The sequence below is a fragment of the Aotus nancymaae genome, unplaced genomic scaffold, assembly GCF_030222135.1.
Source record: "Aotus nancymaae isolate 86718 unplaced genomic scaffold, 86718_ANA_hifiasm-v0.15.2.pri h1tg000058l, whole genome shotgun sequence".
Classification (NCBI taxonomy): Eukaryota; Metazoa; Chordata; class Mammalia; order Primates; family Aotidae; genus Aotus; species Aotus nancymaae.
The window spans coordinates 48,700,534-48,719,550 of NW_026988472.1; the positions used below are offsets into that span (position 1 = coordinate 48,700,534).

A 19,017-nucleotide genomic window follows, 5' to 3' on the forward strand; every position below is an offset into this window, starting at 1 on the left:
GGAAAGCAACTGGCTTCTTTCAGGTTCCGGGTCCTCCAGTACACAGGTTCTGGTTCCAATATTTCCCTCCATGTTATCCTGAAAACCTGGATCATTCACTGCCAGTCCAAACTCCCTGGCTCACCAATCACAGGAACCTCTGACGTGCTGGTGGGTGCAAGTGGCACCCAGCTCTGCCACTCACTGGCTGTGAGGCCTGGGTGAGTCACTTCCCCTCTTTCCACCTGCTTCCTCCTGTCTCAAATGGGGACACTAAAAATACTTCTCCCATGGGATGGGCATGAGATTTAATGAGAAAATGCAAGGAAAGGGCTTGCTTGGCAGGAGGCCTGGCATGTGGTGTTTGCAGTGATTGTCATTATCTGGATAATGCAGAATCTCCTTACTCATGGAAAAAAAAGTAAATAACTTTCCAACTCTGGTATTTTATTATCATTAACAAATTCCTTGCCAAAATACGTCACGACTCAAGCAAAACTCGGCACCGGAGTCAACCTGAGCTATCAGCATCCACGGCCTAGGAGGGCAAGTAACACAAACAGGAAGCCACTGCCTCCCTTTGAATAGCGTTCTGGGGTTCAGCAGCATTGCTGTGATTGCCATCAGCTACACATAAAATATTTATGAACACCTGTCCTGAGTCCTGCCGCGAGGAGAGCAGATAGCAGCACTCCGTGCATGCTGAATAGTGATACTCCTAAATGCCAACGTGGCCTGACCCTGCAGGCACTTCCATAACGGCTGTTACACTGTTTCTCAAATACACACTGCCTTGTCTGTTCCTTCAAAGCAGAAGTCTTTATTTATATATCTTTATTAAAAGGTCCATATATCTTTAACGATAGAGCGTTCCATACCAAAAGTTAAAATAAGTGAGCATGAACTAAAATTTGGGCAGTGGGCATGTTTTTTCTTTTTATTCTCTTCTCATTAAATCCCTTCTTTCACAGAACAGTTCATCCAAATGATCAAGGTGGTGAACTTTAACAGTCTATGTCACCTGAGGGCCCTTGTGAGATTTGGCAACAAAGTAGAAAAAGTTCCCAGCACAGTGCCAGCAGGCCACTTGGTGGCTACTAAAATGTGGGCACCAATAGCAAGAATGGTGACAGTAGGCATATAAACCCATTGTACATTTTCAAAACTCTTTTGTTTGACCCTCAAAACCAGCCCCACTTCCGCCAAAATGGCTGGCCTTCTCACTCACTGCTGGTAACTTAGCCAGACCTATAGAAGTCAACTGCGGTACTCAAGGAAGGGGCTACCTTGTACTATCTTAGCTGTCCTAGCTTCACAACAAAAACAATCAATGTAATTCACTGAAATTTGCACAGCGGGCGCTGTGTGGCTGAATGATGTGAAGGGGAAAAACAGAAGTCTGAGGGTAGAACCGGGCCCCAGAACCCAGCTGATCACCAGAACAAATAAAGACTCCAGGGGTCCCTACTGAAGGTGAACCCCTATAGGTGGAACTAGGAGATTCAATGATCCATCAACCAGGTCCTAGAAGCACCAGGTTGGAGGAGACTCTTATTATTACTCTCCACTTCAGGAGCTCAGGCTAGGGGTGAGCTCCCTTACAGAGAGTCATTCTCTTTGAGGGATCTCAGAAACACCAAGACATGATGTAGGAAATAGAAAACAGAAGCAAAGCCCCTGTGTTTTTCCATAGCAGATGCTGTGTGGGGAACCAAGAGTCTTGAATGCAAGACAGAAATAAAAGGCCATACATCTCAAAACACTAAGTCTTATTTTAAAATAGTTGACCTATGAGGTGACAGGGTCTTTACTGCATCCTCTCACTTAACCCCCCCCCCCCCTTAGGAGATAAGCATAATCTCCTCGGATTTGATGATGATGAAGTTGAAGCTCAGAGCAATTAACTAAATGGCCCAGATGACAAGTGAGTATCTGGCAGAGCCAGATTCAAACCCACAGGCAGACTCCAAAGCCTGCCCAGAATCATGGGGTGTGGTGCTGCCCCTTTCTGCTGAGCATGACATCTGCCACTCTCAGAGTGGGCAAGGTGGGTCCAGATGCTTTTTTTAAAAACAAGGGCCAGCTACGTTTCAGAAAACTCCAACTACCTCCATTTTTCAATTGTGATCAAAGGACAGTAAACGTTTTCTTTTACTTCTGCAAAATTCATTTATTTGAGAGCTTGTGCTCTCGTGCACGCTCGCTCTCGCGCTCTCTCTCTCTCTCTCTCTCTCTCTCTCTCTCTCTCTCTCTCTCAAACTTCCCTATAAAAGTTTGGTCCAATTTAGACGATGTGCTCAAAGATTTGGTATTTTTAAAAAATATCGATGTATTACAGTTCATTTTAAAAATATCTGTGACTGCCAAAGAACTGCCTTATTCTGTTCTTAATTTTAATTAAGAGTGCAAGACAGTGCCTTTACCATACATTGCAAATAAAATGATAGAAAAGTGGTAACTGCTAAAGGAGAATAAACAAGGACATCAGTTATTATGCAGTATGAAAACAAAATTCAGTGCACAGACGCACAGTCTTCAGTTTTGCACCCTCTACATTTTGCATTCAGCTTCAGGGACATTAATTTATTTGCTGAGGGTGACACAGTAAGTAACAAAGTGAAGTTCACGGCCAAGGCCCCCCACACTAGGACTTGTTGGCTCCATCACCAGGTTTGCAATATATTCAAAGTCAAAGCCTCTAAATGCCCATTGTGTCAAACCTGAAGGCCACCCATATCACCAGTCAAATGTCATTCCAAAGTAAACTGGTGCTCTTTATGGTGTGCTTTTGAAAGAAATGGGTTGGAGAGAAAAGAAGATACAGCTTCAGATGAAGAACCTCATGCGACTGAAAAGGCATTTCAGAGATGTTTATTGTCAACCTCTACCTCCTGTCACCCTAAAGTTTCCAGATTGGTTGCTCAATTTAAGATGTCAAGAGAACTGCACTAGTAAAAATAAGAGTAAAACCACATAACTTCTTAACCCCACATCTTGAAGGAATGAGCTGCCAGGGCTCTAAAGATATTCTGTGTTAATATCACAGATTACAACCCAAAAGAATGGAAAGGTTTGTTACAACTTCTACCTTTTCCATCAGCAGCTCTGGCAGAGGGCCTTGGGTGAACCTCAAAAAGCTTCCGGCAGCTTTCTATCAACAGCAGGACCTGTGTGGAACACCAGACCTGTCCCACAACCGGGAACAATGCTCTTTTTGTTTCCAGCCCATTTCTGTACATTTCACTGTTATCTGAGTATTGCTGGGGTTTTCACATGGGCTGTACCTTAGGTGCTATACTAATGTGAGATCGTTACTTTAAGCCTGTTCTAACTGAACTATCCCATTCTCTCCTGAAACCACTAAATCCCTTCAGAAAGAAAATGCTAATATGCAGTAATGCTTCATTCTGGTATTGCATGCTTAGAAGGATTTAGTGCCTCGCCTTTAAGGAGACAAATGGGTTTAACGTCACCCAATTGGGAAGTTAATCAAGAAATCAATGAAGCAGAGGCTCACCTAGTGGCTAAGAATGTACCTCATGGAAACTAGTTAGCGCAACATCTGGTGAGCATCCCTTTCTGTGATTTGAACAGCAAGGACTTCTTAAAACTGAGGCCAAAACACAATACCACACAAAATGCGGAAGAGAAGGCCATGATAGAGGACAGTTAGCAAGATGGGGACTGGGCGATAGAGGCCTCCCTGAGTTCCTCCAGCCCAGGGACAAAACTTTTGGCCAAGGAAAGATCTGCCCTCACTCAGTGTCCCAGTGTCCAAGAAAGAAATGGACCCTGTGATGGCTACCAGCAGGCAGCAGCAGCGACCTCAACCACTCCCCCCAGCACCCAGGCAATCTGCATTTACTCCCAAGCCCCACCCTGTACTGGGAACCGGCTGGGTCTTCAGGATGAAGCAGTGAACAAAGCCAAGTCCTTGTCCTCGTGCGGCACAATTCGAGCCAAGGAGACAAGACAATGAAAGGCACATCCTTAGGTCAGGCAGTCACGAATGCCTTCAAAAAAAATGAAGTCGAGTTTGGGGATAAAGTGTGACAGAGTACTTTTTTTTTTTTTTAAGACAGAGTTTCAGGCTCTTTCGCGCAGGCTGGAGTGAAGTGGCGCGATCTCGGCTCACTGCAACATCCGCTCCCCAGGATGGAGAATCAAGCAATTCTCCAGCTTCAGCCTCCCAAGTAGCTGGGATTATAGGGGCCTGCCACTATGCCCAGCTAATTTTTGTATTTTTCAATAGAGACAAGGTTTCACCATGTTCACCAGGCTGGTCTCAAACTCCTGACTTCAGGTGATCCACCTGCCTCAGCCTCCCAAAGTGCTGGGATTACAGGCGTGAGCCACCATGCCCGGCCGACAGAGTACATTTTTAGATGGATGGTTAAGTCGGGATCTCGCGAGATGTCACTAAGCAAAGGCCCATGGAAGGGAGGGAGCAGGCATGTGAGAATCTGGGGAAAAGAGCATTCCAGGCAGAGGGAGCTGCAAGTACCCATGGTAAAGGCAGGACATCCCTTTCAAAGGTGAAACTAGAGGGAAATGAGGCAGGGCCAGGGGCCAGACTATATAGAGTCTGGTTTGTGTTCCAGGTGAGAGAGAGCCACAGGAGGAGCACAAGGAGAGTATGAGCTGTAGAAGAACGCCGTGGCTACTGTGTAAGGATGGAGACTCCCACTAATGCCTGGCCCAGAGTCATAGTGATGGAAGCTGTGAGAAGGATCAGAGGTGGGGTGTGGAAACAGCACACTATGGACAAGACGGTCAGGCAATATTCTCCAAAATCATCTTCTGCCATCAAGCCAGTGCTTAGGGACATTATAGATGTCATGGCAGGAAAAACCTCCAATAACACAAGCAGGAAACTCAGGGAAAAGCAATGTTAAATGAGCTTCCCAGCTGTAGGACAACTCAGAATCTAACGTAAGGGGCCGGGAGCAGGGGCTCACGCCTGTAATCCCAGCACTGTGGGAGGTCGAGGTGGGTGGATGGCTTGAGCCCAGAAGTTAGAGACCAATCTGGGCAACATGGTGAAACCCCATCTCTACTAAAAAATACAAAAATTACCTGGGTGTAGTGCTGTGCACCTGTAGTCCCAGCTACTCAGGAGGCTGAGGCGTGAGAATCACTTGAACCCGAGAGGCAGAGGTTGCAGTGAGCCAAGATAGCACCACTGCACTTCATCCTAGACCACAGAGCGAGACTCCATCTCAAAAAAAAAATAATAATAATCTAACACAAGGTACATTCTAGAGCTCTAGATTTCCAGGCAGGAGCTGGAGAGGGGAATTTGCCTACATCAGTTGATACACTTGACCCGTTCACGCACGTCACCCAGTTGGGAAGCATTGCGTGTGTCCTGGTCCTGAGTCTTCCCTTTGCCTCTGGACACTAGTAGTAAGTTTACAGTAAGATAATTTTTCCAAAAAGTTTCAGAAACTTTAGGGCAAGAGTCCAGGAGATCTCTCACTGGAAAAGCTCAATTTTTCTGAAAACTTTAATTATTCATTATAAATGGTGCTCCTATTTTCTGAAGACTTTTATAAAGGCCTCAAGAGAAATGCAAATTGAAACTACACTGAGATACTATCTCTCATGTATGAGACTGGCAAAAATGCAAATGCTTATCAACACATCCTGTTGGCAAAGCCACAGGAAATGAGAACACTCATATGTTAGTGGTAGGAAGGCAAAACGGGGTAACCCCTCAGCAGAGGAATCTGGCCATATCCAATACAAGCTGAGTATCCCTAATCTGCAAATCTGAAATCCAAAGTGCTTCAAAATCTGAAACTTTTTAAGCATTGAAATGACACTCAAAGAAAATGACCACTGAAGCATTTCAGGTTTCAGATTTTTGGATCAGGGATATTGAACCAGTAAATATAATGCAAATATCCTAAAACAAAAAAAAAAACTGAAATCCAAAACACTTCTGGTCCTAAGCATTTCAGATAAGAAATATTGAACCCATAATACAACAAATATATTCACCCTTTAACCTACCAAGCCGGCTTTCGGGAACTTATCCTGAAAGATACACGTGCATAACTTAGGTAAAAAGCTGACGAGAAATGTTATCAATATAAATGAAAGCATTGAGCCAACAAGGCCAGAACCTACCGATAATCTTCACACCACAAAAGGAAACAACCAGAGAGTGGGTGCCTCCTGATGGAAGTAACAGCACCACCTAAAAAACATTCTTACTCAAAAGAGAAAAGAAATCGAACTTGAATCAGATCAAGCCTCTCAAACTATTATGCCCATTTGCATCAATAACAAGGGACAGAGGAACATGTTCAATGGTATCATGTGAATTTCAGCAGCAAAACCCAACATTAGGGAAATTCTATAGGACAACCTAATTACTTTCTCCAACAAATAAGCTAGCGGGGGAAAAAAAGGAGGGAGAGTAGAGACGAAAAGACTTAAGAGACACATCAACCAAAGGCACTCTGTGGCCCAAACTGGACCCAAACACCTGAAGAAATGGGAGAGCTCACTGGACACAAGATGCCTGCTAAGTGGGATACAGGGATTATAGGTATTTTCAAAAGGAGTCCATAACTTTAGGAGACGTATTTATGGATTAAATGGGATTCTGGGATTTGCTTCAATAAGGCAGTGAGAGCTTAGCAGATGGGGTGGGGTCACCACTGAACCAAGAATGGCCATTGTGCAGGTAAAATGGGGTGAGGGGTACAGGAGGGTTTCAGTATACTATTCTCTCTTTTATGCTTGAAATTTTCCATCATTAAAAGCTTACATGTATACACTTCACATAGATACAGATATAACACACACACACACACACACGTACGTATTGTATCATTAACCCAGTGAACATACCTGTGGCCAATTCCTCTCTACAACAATCAACAATGTATATAGATTTAAAGTAAAATACAAAAGGTTCTTTTTTCCTTACTTGGACCCAAATGTAATGATGAATTTCCTTGCTAGCCAGGAAATTCACCAAGATAAACAAGGCAAGTTTAAAATGTTATAAGCAGCCAAACTCCTGGTGAGGTGCTCTGGAAAAGAATACACTGGATATTCTGGGAAGCAAGAACAGCAGGAAATTTTCTGGAGGAAAATCTCGGGTCACTGCCTTAAAGTAATATTGGTGATAAAATCAGAGACACTTCATGTTTATGTACAACAGCTCACGTGCTATCTGTACTTATAGTCAGGATTTCCCAGTAGAGATGGGGTAATCACATTTTCAGTGCTTGAAAAGACCTTCTAAAATTTCTCAATAAAATAATATACATTTGCATGATTTGGTCCAAACATAAAAGCCCAATGTTCAATACCAGAAAAATCATGAGGCTGTTTTCATCTGATAAGCTGTGGAACTCACAGAAAGGCTACCAGATTATCTTCCACTTACAAAAATATTTTAAGAGTGGCACGGGTGCCTGTGTTTTTTCTTCCTGTGAGGCTGTATCTGTCCCAGAATAAAGTAAATGTGCACTGTGACAACGCAGCCTCAGACAGAGCCGAGGCATCATGCCCAGGAAACAATGGCTCTCAGCAGCTCCCTCCCAAAAGCCAACTCGCCCCCTGGCCAGGCATGCTGTGGGGTGGGCCCCTCAGGACCAAGGCCAGGTCCAGAGCCTTCCACAGGCCACTCCTTGGCCTCCAGGGGGAGGGTGGGTATTCTCATGAGCTCTGGCAGGCAGGAGGAGCCTCCCCTTGGCAAGGGGCAAGTTTACAATTGCTGTTCCCAAGCGTGGGATCTTGATAATGAAAGCAGCAGAAAGAAAATCCAAACAGCACTGGCCCGCCTCTCTTCCAGGAGCACAACTTGCGCTCCGTTTTGGCTGCAGGTGTAAAGTTAAAATTCTCGCTATTCTGGCTCCTGCTTCTCTGACTAATACCCCTAGGGAAACAGAGGCTGCCTTTTCCTCTTCTTGAAACCACTGCAACTACAAGAGATGAATTTACATCCTAGCCATGCTAAGGAGAAGGGGGTTTTCTCACTCAGTAGCACATTTTATTTTCTAGATCAGTCCATCTTCAGCTGACACTGCTATATGGCCTTTGTCTTCAAATAAGGAAATGGGGTTCACCAGAATGATGGAGCCCAGGCAAAGCAACAGGCGCTGAGCCCAGCAACCCACTACAGAAACCACAGCCATGAGGGAAGTGCCAGACGCGGCTCCTTGCTGATGCTCAGGGATCCTGAGCAAACTCAGACTGTTCCTGAACTCCAGTCACCTTCCTCAGAGCTGCAAGTGAGAATGACATTAACTGCAACCTCTGGCATGCACAATGCCTAACTATAAAACTACATATTGGGCCAGGCGCAGTGGCTCACACCTGTAATCCCAGAACTTTGGGAGGCCAAGGCGGGTGAATCACCTGAGGTCAGGAGTTCAAGACGAGCCTAGCCAATGTGGTGAAACACCATCTTTATTAAAAATACAAAAATTAGCCAGGTGTGGTGGCAGGCACCTGTAATCCCAGCTACTGGGGAGACTAAGGCAGGAGAATCACTGGGACCCGGGAGGCAGAAGTTGCAGCGAGTCAAGATCGCACCGCTGCACTCTAGCCTGGGCGACAAGAGCAAGACTCTGTCTCAAAAAAAAAAAAAAAAAAAAAAAAACTTAAAGCAGCAGCAGCTGTACTAACCAGAGCTAATAAAAGGAAGCTCTGACTATAGATCCAAAATGCACACACACACATAGCTGGGTAATGGTAGAGAAAGCAAAAAGCAGGCAATTAGGTTAAAAGAATTCACATCACACTAAATATGATAACACGTTCATCAAAAGCCATCTTGCTGGGGAGCCTTCGGCATAGCAGTGTTTCTGAAGAAATCATCTGAACAGCCCTTGTGGTCAGGACCAGAGAGTCAAGCCCCTCGAGGCAGGACCCAGCTCACTTTTCTTTTATCTCCCCTGGTGCCCATGTGACCTTAATAAAAAAGTAGACACACAAAGAATCCTGAACTCACCCAATCCTGCATGATTGAGAAAGTCTATCTCAACCTCATGTTAAGCAACAGGATTTGACTACCCTTCATATGAGGCCGAGATAATTACATCTGTCCCTCACATTCCTTTATTACCTCCCCATAAAGAGTGGTGCTGCAGTCACGTGTGTCACTGAATTCATCTGCACACAGGATGAAAAAGGGCAACATGCTGCCCACCTGCATCAGTAACAGTCACCACACGGAGTCAAGCTAATTGTTTCGGGCTGGCCACGTACCAGGTGCTAGTGCTGTCCTCTGCACAACTGAGCACAATGACTGCTGTTATGGACTGCGTGTTTGTGTGTCCTCCAAATTCTTAGGTGGCAGCCTTACCCTCTAATGTGATGGCATTTGAAGGTGGGGCCTTTGGGAGGCAATTAGGGTTAGATAAGGTCAAAGGGTGGGACCCCATGATGGGATTAGGAAAAGGAAGAGAGACCAGAGATTTTGCTCTCTTAGTCAGGAGACGATACTGTGACAAGATGGTCATCTGCAAATCAGGTATCAGGCCCTCATCAGGAACCAAATATTGGACCTCCAGCCTCCAGAACTGTAAGAAACAAATATCTGCTGTTCAAGCCACCTTGAACAGTATGTCACCCAGGCTGGAGTGCTGTCACCTCACTCTGTCACCCAGGCTGGAGTGCAATGGCATGATCTCAGCTCACTGCAATCTCCGCCTCCTGGGTTTAAGCGATTCTCCCTGCCTCAGTCTCCTGAGTAGCTGGGATTACAGGTGCCCACCACCACGCCCAGCTATTTTTTGTATTTTTAGTAGAGATGAGGTTTCACCATGTTGGCCAGGCTGGTCTCAAACTCCTGACTTCAGGTGATCCACCCGCCTCAGCCTCCCAAAGTGTTGGCATTACAGGCATGAACTACCACGCCTGGCCAAGACAACATTCTACAGTGCATAGGATACTCCTCGCAAGACAAGAATGATCCAACCCCAAATGTCACTAGTGCTAAAAGGTGGAGAAAATCTGCAGTAGCCACATGTCACTACTGAGTACTTCTGATGCGGCTACTGGGACTGGGAAACTAAACTTTTAATTTTCTTTTACTTTAAATGTCAATTTTAGAACAAAAAGTTTAAAAGACTAAAACTAAGAAAAAGTCAAATTTAAATGTAATTAGCCATGAGTGTCTTAAACAGCTAGAGCAAACGTGCATAAACATAAAAATAAAGGTCTTGTTTCCCAAGTATTTCCACTGAAAGCAATGAAGTATCTCCAAGGAAAAGAGAGATTTTGAAATTAGCATTGGAAAATAATGAGCAGAAATAAAGGCATGAAAGTGAAGGTCATGAAGCTTTGGGACAAGTGTCCAGACAACTCACTCTTGCAGGGTCTCCACCCCCTTTTCTTTGTACTGCAGTTCCTGCTTCATCTGTGTCAGCTCTCGTTTTAATCTGGAAAGCTAAAGACAAATCATATTTTTTTTTCCAAAAACCAGCTGTGAAGAATGATTTCTACAGTTGTTATTAGCACTGCCATCTGAGTTTCTACTCGGCTTGCAGTTCAGGGGATCATCTAGTCTCACTATGAACTTCCATTCACATGCATAAGCAGCCTTTCTAGAAGAGCTGCTGTGCTTAGATACAAAAATCCCAGGTGACTGACAGGCTCTTATGCAAGGGGGGAACCAGCAACTATTTGCATTTTCAAGGTTTACACATTACAACTGGCAACTTTGCTAAAACATTCTTCATCTTTCCTTCTACCTACTCCTCTCAGACCCCATACATGAAACTGTGTCTAGAAGCGTGCTCTCCGACTACCTGAAACTCAATGGCTCCTGGAGTGCTTCTTGAAACAGATCCTGGGACCTGCTCCAGGCCCATGTCAAACTCAGGGGCTAGGCCTGAAAGCGCGCACTTGAAACAAGCTCCCAGGTATTTTTCTTAGCTGTGCTAAAATTTGAGAACCACTGCACTAAAAGATACACCCTGATTCAGGGAATGACACATCAAGAGAGGAGCAGGCTTCATTGCCAAGATGTTTCTCGTGCTTTGTCCCAAATGCAACAAAACTGTTCCGCTTCCCAGACAACCAAGACAAGGGTCTGAAGAGATGAAACATGGTAATTCAGGTGTCACCAGGGAAGGAGTGTCAGAACCCGTCTGGTCTAACACTGCTACAGGAGCAATCCCTCCAGAAGGAGTCAACCAGAGGATACCAGCAGCGCCCTAGGCTGCGAGGGCCCAGGCTTCCATCCACCTGGTTGTAAAAACATGGGTTTTACTCACCCTATCCCGACGACTTGCTATTTCTGCTTTAATTTGGTGTGGGTCATACTTTGTATTTGTTGAATATCCAGAGAATGCTAAATAGAAAGAAAATATTTTATTTTATAATGGGTCCTTCAAACTACATACACATAAGGAACTTCTGATTCATGGCATTAAATAATTCTAAATCTCAGCTTTACGAGTGGGCACTGGCTCCTAAAGAACTGACATTTAACATCCTCAAATCTTCCTGATGTTTGATATTTGCATCAGGACTTTCTATAGGATCTCATATAATAAAACATATGGCTGTAGGTCAGGCAAAAGTCTGTTTAGTTCTACCATAAAACTACTAGAGTTAAATACCATATAGACATGGGGGAAGAGGGAAAGAGGCATGATTATGATGTAGGAAACTATACTTAATATGTGAATAGCACATACAGTATGAACCTATTTATACTTTCTATTAAAACACATACACAGAAATCACTAGAAAGATAGAACCAAAAAGTTAACTGCAGTGATTCTCAGTGGCTGCATTAAAGATTATTTTATTTTTATTTTCTTCACACCTATATCCTCCAGATGAACAATTTTTCATGCAAGAAAGGAAAAAACATTAGAAAATTGTAAAATAAGGCCGGGCGCGGTGGCTCACGCCTGTAATCCCAGCACTTTGGGAGACCGAGGCAGGCAGATCACGAGGTCAAGAGATCGAGACCATGTTGAAACCCCGTCTCTACTAAAAAATACAAAAATTAGCTGGGTGTGCTGGCGCGTGCCTGTAGTCCCAGCTACTCAGGAGGCTGAGGCAAGAGAATCACTTGAATCCAGGAGGAGGAGGTTGCAGTGAGCCGAAATCGTGCCACTGCACTCCAGCATGGCGCCTGGCAACACAGCAAGACACTGTCTCAGAAAAAAAAAAAAAAAGAAAAAGAAAAAAGAAAAAAAAAGAAAACTGTAAAATAAAAAAGACAGATTTCTGGTAATACGTCAGCATCTGGCTTGAGAAAAAGATGGGTTCCCAAGTTGTTTGTCCCACAGAAACCAAAGTGAGGCACTCACGCTTTTACTCTAATAACGTGCTTTGATGAATGTTTAGCTAAAAGACATCACATAGCTCAATGCTTTCCTAAACAATGCAGTGTACATGATTTAAAGTCTTTTTACAGACACGGCATCGTTATCATGAGTAACCAATACTTAGGGGTGAATAAGAGCCACAGAGCTGTTTACATGCTAGGCACAGTTGGCAAATTTCTGTGCACAAAGATACGAGCTTTTTCCAGTGTTACGGCAGCTGGAGCAGCGAGTGGCTATTCCTAATTTCTAACACCTCATCCACTGCCCTGCGGTGCTTTTTCCTGATGCTTCTGCCTCCTCTCTTTAGGTTTCTGAAGGCATGGGCTCTGCACCACTACTGCGTGGCCTCCCTTCTTTTGCTTAGCTGGTGGAATGATGGTCTGTCTTCATCTGTGAACCACCCCACTCTGGTGCCATATGCCTCCCAGTTAACATTAACATCACCTGCTCAGAAGACACATCTGTAGGGACAGAGTCCTTTCTTTAACTCCTTTGATGTGAGAACTAAAGGCTGGCTGTCATTCAGATAACTTAGGTGCCAACGACAAGAAAATAATTCAAAATCATTTGTGGACTATATACTGCAAAGGATGGCTCAACACCAAGTAGCTTCAACAGCACAACTACTTCAAACCTCAATTAGAACCACATCCAAAGTTCATTTGAGCAGTCAGATCTCCTATCTTAATAACAGTTCCATGGAAAATCCCTAAGTCCCATTCAGTCAGAATTTCAAACAACTGAATCTACTGGAAGTAAACAACTGGAAGAGCTAAATGTTTGTAAACTTGATCTCCAATTTTCTTATACTTAGACTCATGATCTCTCAAAGACATGGAGTAAAACATTTTACAAACAATTCTTTCTTAGACAAGACTGCCTATTTCCAAATATTACATCTTCCATCTTGCCTGACTCTTTGGTTTCACTTAAGATCAGTAACGAAAATAACATCTCCAACAATGCCCTCAAAAGACAGAAATAATTTATAGAAAAATCTCCACATTAAACTCCTGGGACTTTAAGTTTCCCAGATCTGAGCTAAAAGGCCTTTCACTTGGGATAGAGATAATACGCAAAGGAGGCTATGAGGTTAGGGCTTGCTGAATCCTGGCTTACAACACTACAACACATGTGTCAACTTGTCAACTTGCAGTGGGAGGAACACAACGCCAAGAGTTATCACCTGGGATCTTTCCCATTAAGGGTAGAAAGCAACCCTACCACCAAAGTTCAACAAAGTTCACTGCAATGTTAAACATCAGTACCAGCCGGGCGCGGTGGCTCGGCACTTTGGGAGGCTGAGACAGGCAGATCACGAGGTCAAGAGATGGAGACCATCCTGCCCAACATGGTGAAACCCTGTCTCTACTAAAAACACAAAAATTAGCTGGGCGTGGTGGTGGGATCCCAGCTACTCAGGGGGCTGAGGCAGGAAACTCGCTTGAACCCAGAAGGCAGAGGCTGCAGTGAGTCAAGATCACGCCACTGCACTCAAAAAAAAAAAACACTGCATCAGTACCAAACTTCTTCTGTCTGTGCAGGTTCATAGGGAAAATTAGCAAAGAGACTTGAAATACACAGGAGAGGTGTCTCGGATACTGCTGGACATCTAAACAGTAACCTTCCCCCATTTCTCCTTCCTAAGTACCAGAACCCTGGAGGTGTTGGGTAGCCACCTCTCCCCAAGAGACTCAGCCCAGCCTGTACCCACTCCTAGAGGGGGAAAATGACAAGCCAATAACACCACTGAGCCACTGAATCCACCTATGGGGAATCCCACCCCACCTCCAGAGGACTCCGCTATGTGACAATGAATTTCCTTATTGTCCAGGCCCGTGAGAGTTAGTCTTGTTTGTTGCAGCTGAAACCATCATAAATGACAGAATACCTTTTAATTATATGGATCTCATTCATGTTTACTTTTGCTATGATCTCTATAAAATTATAAAATTCCAGGACTTGGGTAAGGGAAAAGTCTATTCGAGTACTTAACATGGTGAATACATTTTATCTTCAAATGCTGAGCATGGTTGTAAACACTGGCATAACTTTTAATAATATAATTCAATTTATAAATAAAATTATCAGTTCCTCATATCTCACAATAAGTCTATAAGAACCATTTACAGAGTCTAAGGAACAGCTCAGGACTCCAGACCCCATAACAGCATGCACTACACAATTTTTCTTTTGGAGACAGGCCAGAGCACAATGGCATGATCTCAGCTCACTGCAACCTCCACCTCCTGGGTTCAAACAATTCTCCTGTCTCAGCCTCCCGAATAGCTGCTGCCACCACCCAGCTAATTTTTTGTATTTTTAGTAGAGATGGGGTTTCGCCATGTTGGCCAGGCTGGTATCGAACCCCAGACCTCAAGTTATCCACCCGCCTTGGCCTCCCAACGTGCTGGGATTACAAGCATAAGCCACCACACTTGGCCTTCCACAACATTTATAAAAAGGAATATCTTCCTCTATTAAAACATGTCTCCAATCTCGAAGTTTATGATAAAGACCAGAGTTTCACCTCTGAAGCTTTCTTCTCTCTTGAAGAGTTGATTGGACAGAGCTATTAAATAGCATATGGAGTCTGCTCAGGCATATAACATTGCCTCAGATGATGTAATAACAAGGTTATAGCCTAGCTGGACCACAGCAATGTAAATTATTATACGTTGCTATTATAGGATGCCTTTCACATTTATTTAATCTATTCTCATAAAATCTTTGTGAAGGTGAAATGATACTTAAGTTTCCTTGCCCATTTTATAGATTAAAAGACTCAGTTTGTAGTGACTTGATCTATAATAGATTATGCCATCATTCATAATAGGCTTTGTGTCTAGAATTTGGGCTCCTGTGGGTCAGATGCCAAAGATCCTTTAAATGGGCTAGCTTTCCCAGAAGAAGACATGGTCCTCCAGCTCCACAATGCCCACCACCCAATAGGTGAACTTGACCTGTGTATTTAGCACTCAAAATGCTGCAAACCCCAGTACTTAACCCTTGATTTCAGTTTTACAGATTACTGAAAGGGGAAATGCATGTGTCCACGTGTCTATCTGTCTCTGTCTCTCTTATGTACAGGAATCCTCTGAGCTATGTGGAACCTAAGGTCACCTCAGGGAGAAGACATTCTTGAAAAGACCAGCAATCCTTCTTCAAAGACATCCTCTGGGCCAGGTTGCTCCTTAGGACCAGGTGTAGGCCTCCAGGGATCAGCATTGTCAGGAGTTGCTCAACTGAGCCAAGAATGACTCTGGGTGAAAGGCTGACAAGCTCTGCTAGGTTCCAGGTTGACAGGTACTATTTACCAGAGAGGCAGATGGAGAAATGCGCAAGGCCATCAAAGCGGGCAGGATGGTTTTTTTTTTTTTTTTTAAGGCAATATAAGCAAAGGACCAAATACAATCAAGTAAGGCCACCTGGGGGTGATCTACAGAAGTAGCCCAAGATACCACCAAATCCTAACCAAGAATTCTCTCTCCAGGACAGACTAGGGGATTATTTCTCAGGAAACACGTGTGCTCTGCTGCAACCTTCAAAATCAAGCTTGCCGACTAATACATGGGAAAAATGCTCCATGATCCCTTTTCCTCCTGCCCGCTCCAACATGCTTGTGTGAAGGAAAACAAAAGGTTGAATGGGAATGAACTGACTGCAGCCCTTTTCCTAACCAAGACAGCAAATGAGAAATCCTTCAACAGTGAGAACACCAATGAGGCCGGGTGCAGTGGCTCACATCTGTAATCCCAACACTTTGGGAGGTGGAGGCAGGCAGATCTCTTGAGTCCAGGAGTCTGAGACCAGCCTGGGCAACATGGCAAAACCCCATCATTACAAAAAGTACAAAAATTAGGCAGGTATGGTGGCGCGTGTCTGGACTTTCAGCTACTAGAGAGGCTGAGGTAAAAGAATCGCCTGAGCCCAGGAGGTTGAGGCTGCAGTGAGCGGAGATCACACTACCACACTCCAGCCTGGGCAACAAAGCGAGACCCTGTCTCAAACAAAACAGAGAGAGCACCAATGGAAGACAGTCATTGTGAGACAGGCTTGAAGCCTCAGAAAGAATGCCAGCAGGACTGATGCCTGATAAGGTCAAGCTTCACCACCACCTAATCCAAGAATTCAGGGTGGGTCAGCACTTTCTCACCAGAGATAAGGCTGACTCTTTCCCAGCCACCCAGAAAGACTTTCGATGTAGACTTTGAGTAGCTCCTAGGAACTAGGAGAGTAAACAAAGTCATATTCCTGCTGCTACAAGGGCCACTCACACTCCATCTAGCCCAGTGGATTTCAACCCTGGGGATCACCTGGGAAGCTTTAAAAAAAAAAAAAAATGGCCTGGTCCCACCCAAGGCCAGTTCTATCAAAATCTCTTGGGGTTAGGTCCAAGCAGCAAGTTTTTAAAGATTCTAGCTTGTAGCCAGGGCTGAGAACTATAGGTGAAGACCAGGGATTGGTAAACTTTTTCTCTAATGGTCTAGAGGGTAAATATTTTTGGCTTTGTGGGCCATACGATCTGTCTCAAATACTTAATTCTGCCATTGTAGCTGCTATAGACAATAGGTAAGTAAATGTACATGGCTGTGTTCCAATAAAACTTTATTTACAAACACCCACAGTGGACAGGATTCACCCCACAGGCTTGACATAGTTTGCAGACCTCAGGTTTAGACTATATCATTCTACCCCATGCAAGAATTTCTTCCAAAAGATCCTGCAAATGGTCATATATGCTTCATCTGAATGTGCCTGGGGGCTAGAGTTTCTCAGAAAGAATAAACGAATAACTCCAGGAAAAAAATGTGTCTGAGATACTGAACATATTCAGTGTTAAAAAGCAGGCAAATAGAAGAACACATTGCAATAAAGAAAGTAGAAGAAAACTATACAAAATGGAGCTGTAGAAAAAGTAGCAGGTATGTCTCAGAGAGAATGAGTTCATTGTTGAGCAGTGTCACCTCAGTGTTCTAGAAAGCACAACTGATGCCTGGGCACCACCAGGCAGCTAGCTCAGAAGCTCATAGAAATCAAGCAGAGTTGGGTTCCTACCCTCATGGACACATGTGTCCGAAGCACTCAGCCAAGTATCTGAATTTGCTTGCAGGGACAAAAAAGGTCAAGATCTGGATGTTCGTAGATACCAGATGGCTCAATATTGACACAAAATCTTTCCTCTCCAATGAACAGTTTTCTTCTGATGATTTCCACAGCTTGAGGGAAATGTGTGAAGGGTATAGGTGAGATGCACTTCTCCTCCCCACCTTCTGCTCCCACATTAGAAATGGCTGTTCTAGTTAATTCCTCTGTTCACACATTATTGCCTCATCTTTCCCAATAAGCAATCATTAGGGATAAAGTATGTTCCTGGCCAGGTGTGCTGGCTCACGCCTATAATCCCAGTCCTTTGGGAGGCCGAGGTGGGCAGATCACAAGGTCAAGAGATCGAGACTATCCTGGCCAACGTGGTGAAACCCTGTTTCTACTAAAAATACAAAACTTAGCTGGGCATGGTGGTGCACACCTGTAGTCCCAGCTACTTGGGAGGCTGAGGCAGGAGAATCGCTTGAACCCAGGAAGCGGAGGTTGCAGTGAGCAGAGATCACACCACTGCACTCCAGCCTGGTGATAGAGTGAGACTATGTTTCAAAAAAAAAAAAAACCATGTTCCCATCATTTAGTATATACCAACAGCAGGTGCTAATAGCTATTGAAAAATAAATGAACAGTTTAGTGATCCTACATGGGCCATAGAAAAGTCAAGATCTAGAAAGTGCTGTGCCTTCCACTTGCCCCTTTTATTGCTGCAAAATTGCCAGAAAACTTGTCAATTTATAACTAGTCTTTATTTTCAGATAACCACAAAGTTGGATGGGGGAACCGAAAACACCATCAGCTGTTCTGAGTGGCCTCTTCCATGTCTAGGAAACTTTACAGAGCACTGAAGGCCACCAACACAAACAGATTTGGGCTCAAATCCAACTTCTACCATCTGCTGGGTATGTAATCTTGAAGAAATAACTTAGCCTCCCTGATATTCAGTTGCTCATGTGAACAATAAAGAAAACAGCACATACATGACAACACTGATCAAAGCAATGCTTAGGCAACACTTACAACAATGCATAGAAAACACCAGCTCATTGGATATCAGTCCCTTTCACTTCATTACCCATGAAGGAAGTAGTAGGAATTAAGTCCAGATGTTATTCTGTTCACAGTATCAGAAAAAGGAGACACCTCCTGTGTTAAATGACTAGCACTAAAAGAGATCTGGAGAGTGAGAGCCGTGTGGCTACAGAGCCAACGTGTGCTATGGAAGCTGACACCAGCAGCTCCTAACATTGGCCCAGGCCCTCTGGCATGGGTGTACAAGCCATCTGTTAGATCATGGTCACACCAACAGGATCACCGCATTGGACTTTATTCTGTGGCCAGAAAGAATTCATCTGAGTCCATTCTAGTGGGGTTTTCCCTGTTGTAACTGGTAGTTCGGGATAAATGGCAGATTGAGAGAGCTTGGTGGAAGCCCTAGGGACAGGAGCAAGTCGATAAACAACTTGGATCAACTCCTAGATTCCATTCATAGTTGGCGTTTTCCCTGATGAGCTGATAGGCCCCAGGAAAACCCACTGGAATCTCTAGCCCTTTCGTGAAAACAGGCAGGCCCACTTTTGGCCTCGAAGGCAACCTACACAAGTGGAGGAAGAGATGGTATCCA

General features: G+C 44.2%; 1 protein-coding gene across 1 annotated transcript in view; it reads right to left on the reverse strand.

The window, feature by feature from the left end:
- Positions 1–19,017, reverse strand: part of WWC3 (WWC family member 3) — a 132,075-nt gene that overhangs the window by 56,447 nt on the left and 56,611 nt on the right. Inside the window, exons 4-5 of the mRNA XM_021671558.2 lie at positions 11,223–11,299; positions 10,314–10,393 (exon numbers count right to left, since the gene is read on the reverse strand). Of these exons, the coding sequence (XP_021527233.2) occupies positions 10,314–10,393; positions 11,223–11,299 (157 nt within the window). The remainder of the gene's footprint in view (positions 1–10,313; positions 10,394–11,222; positions 11,300–19,017) is intronic.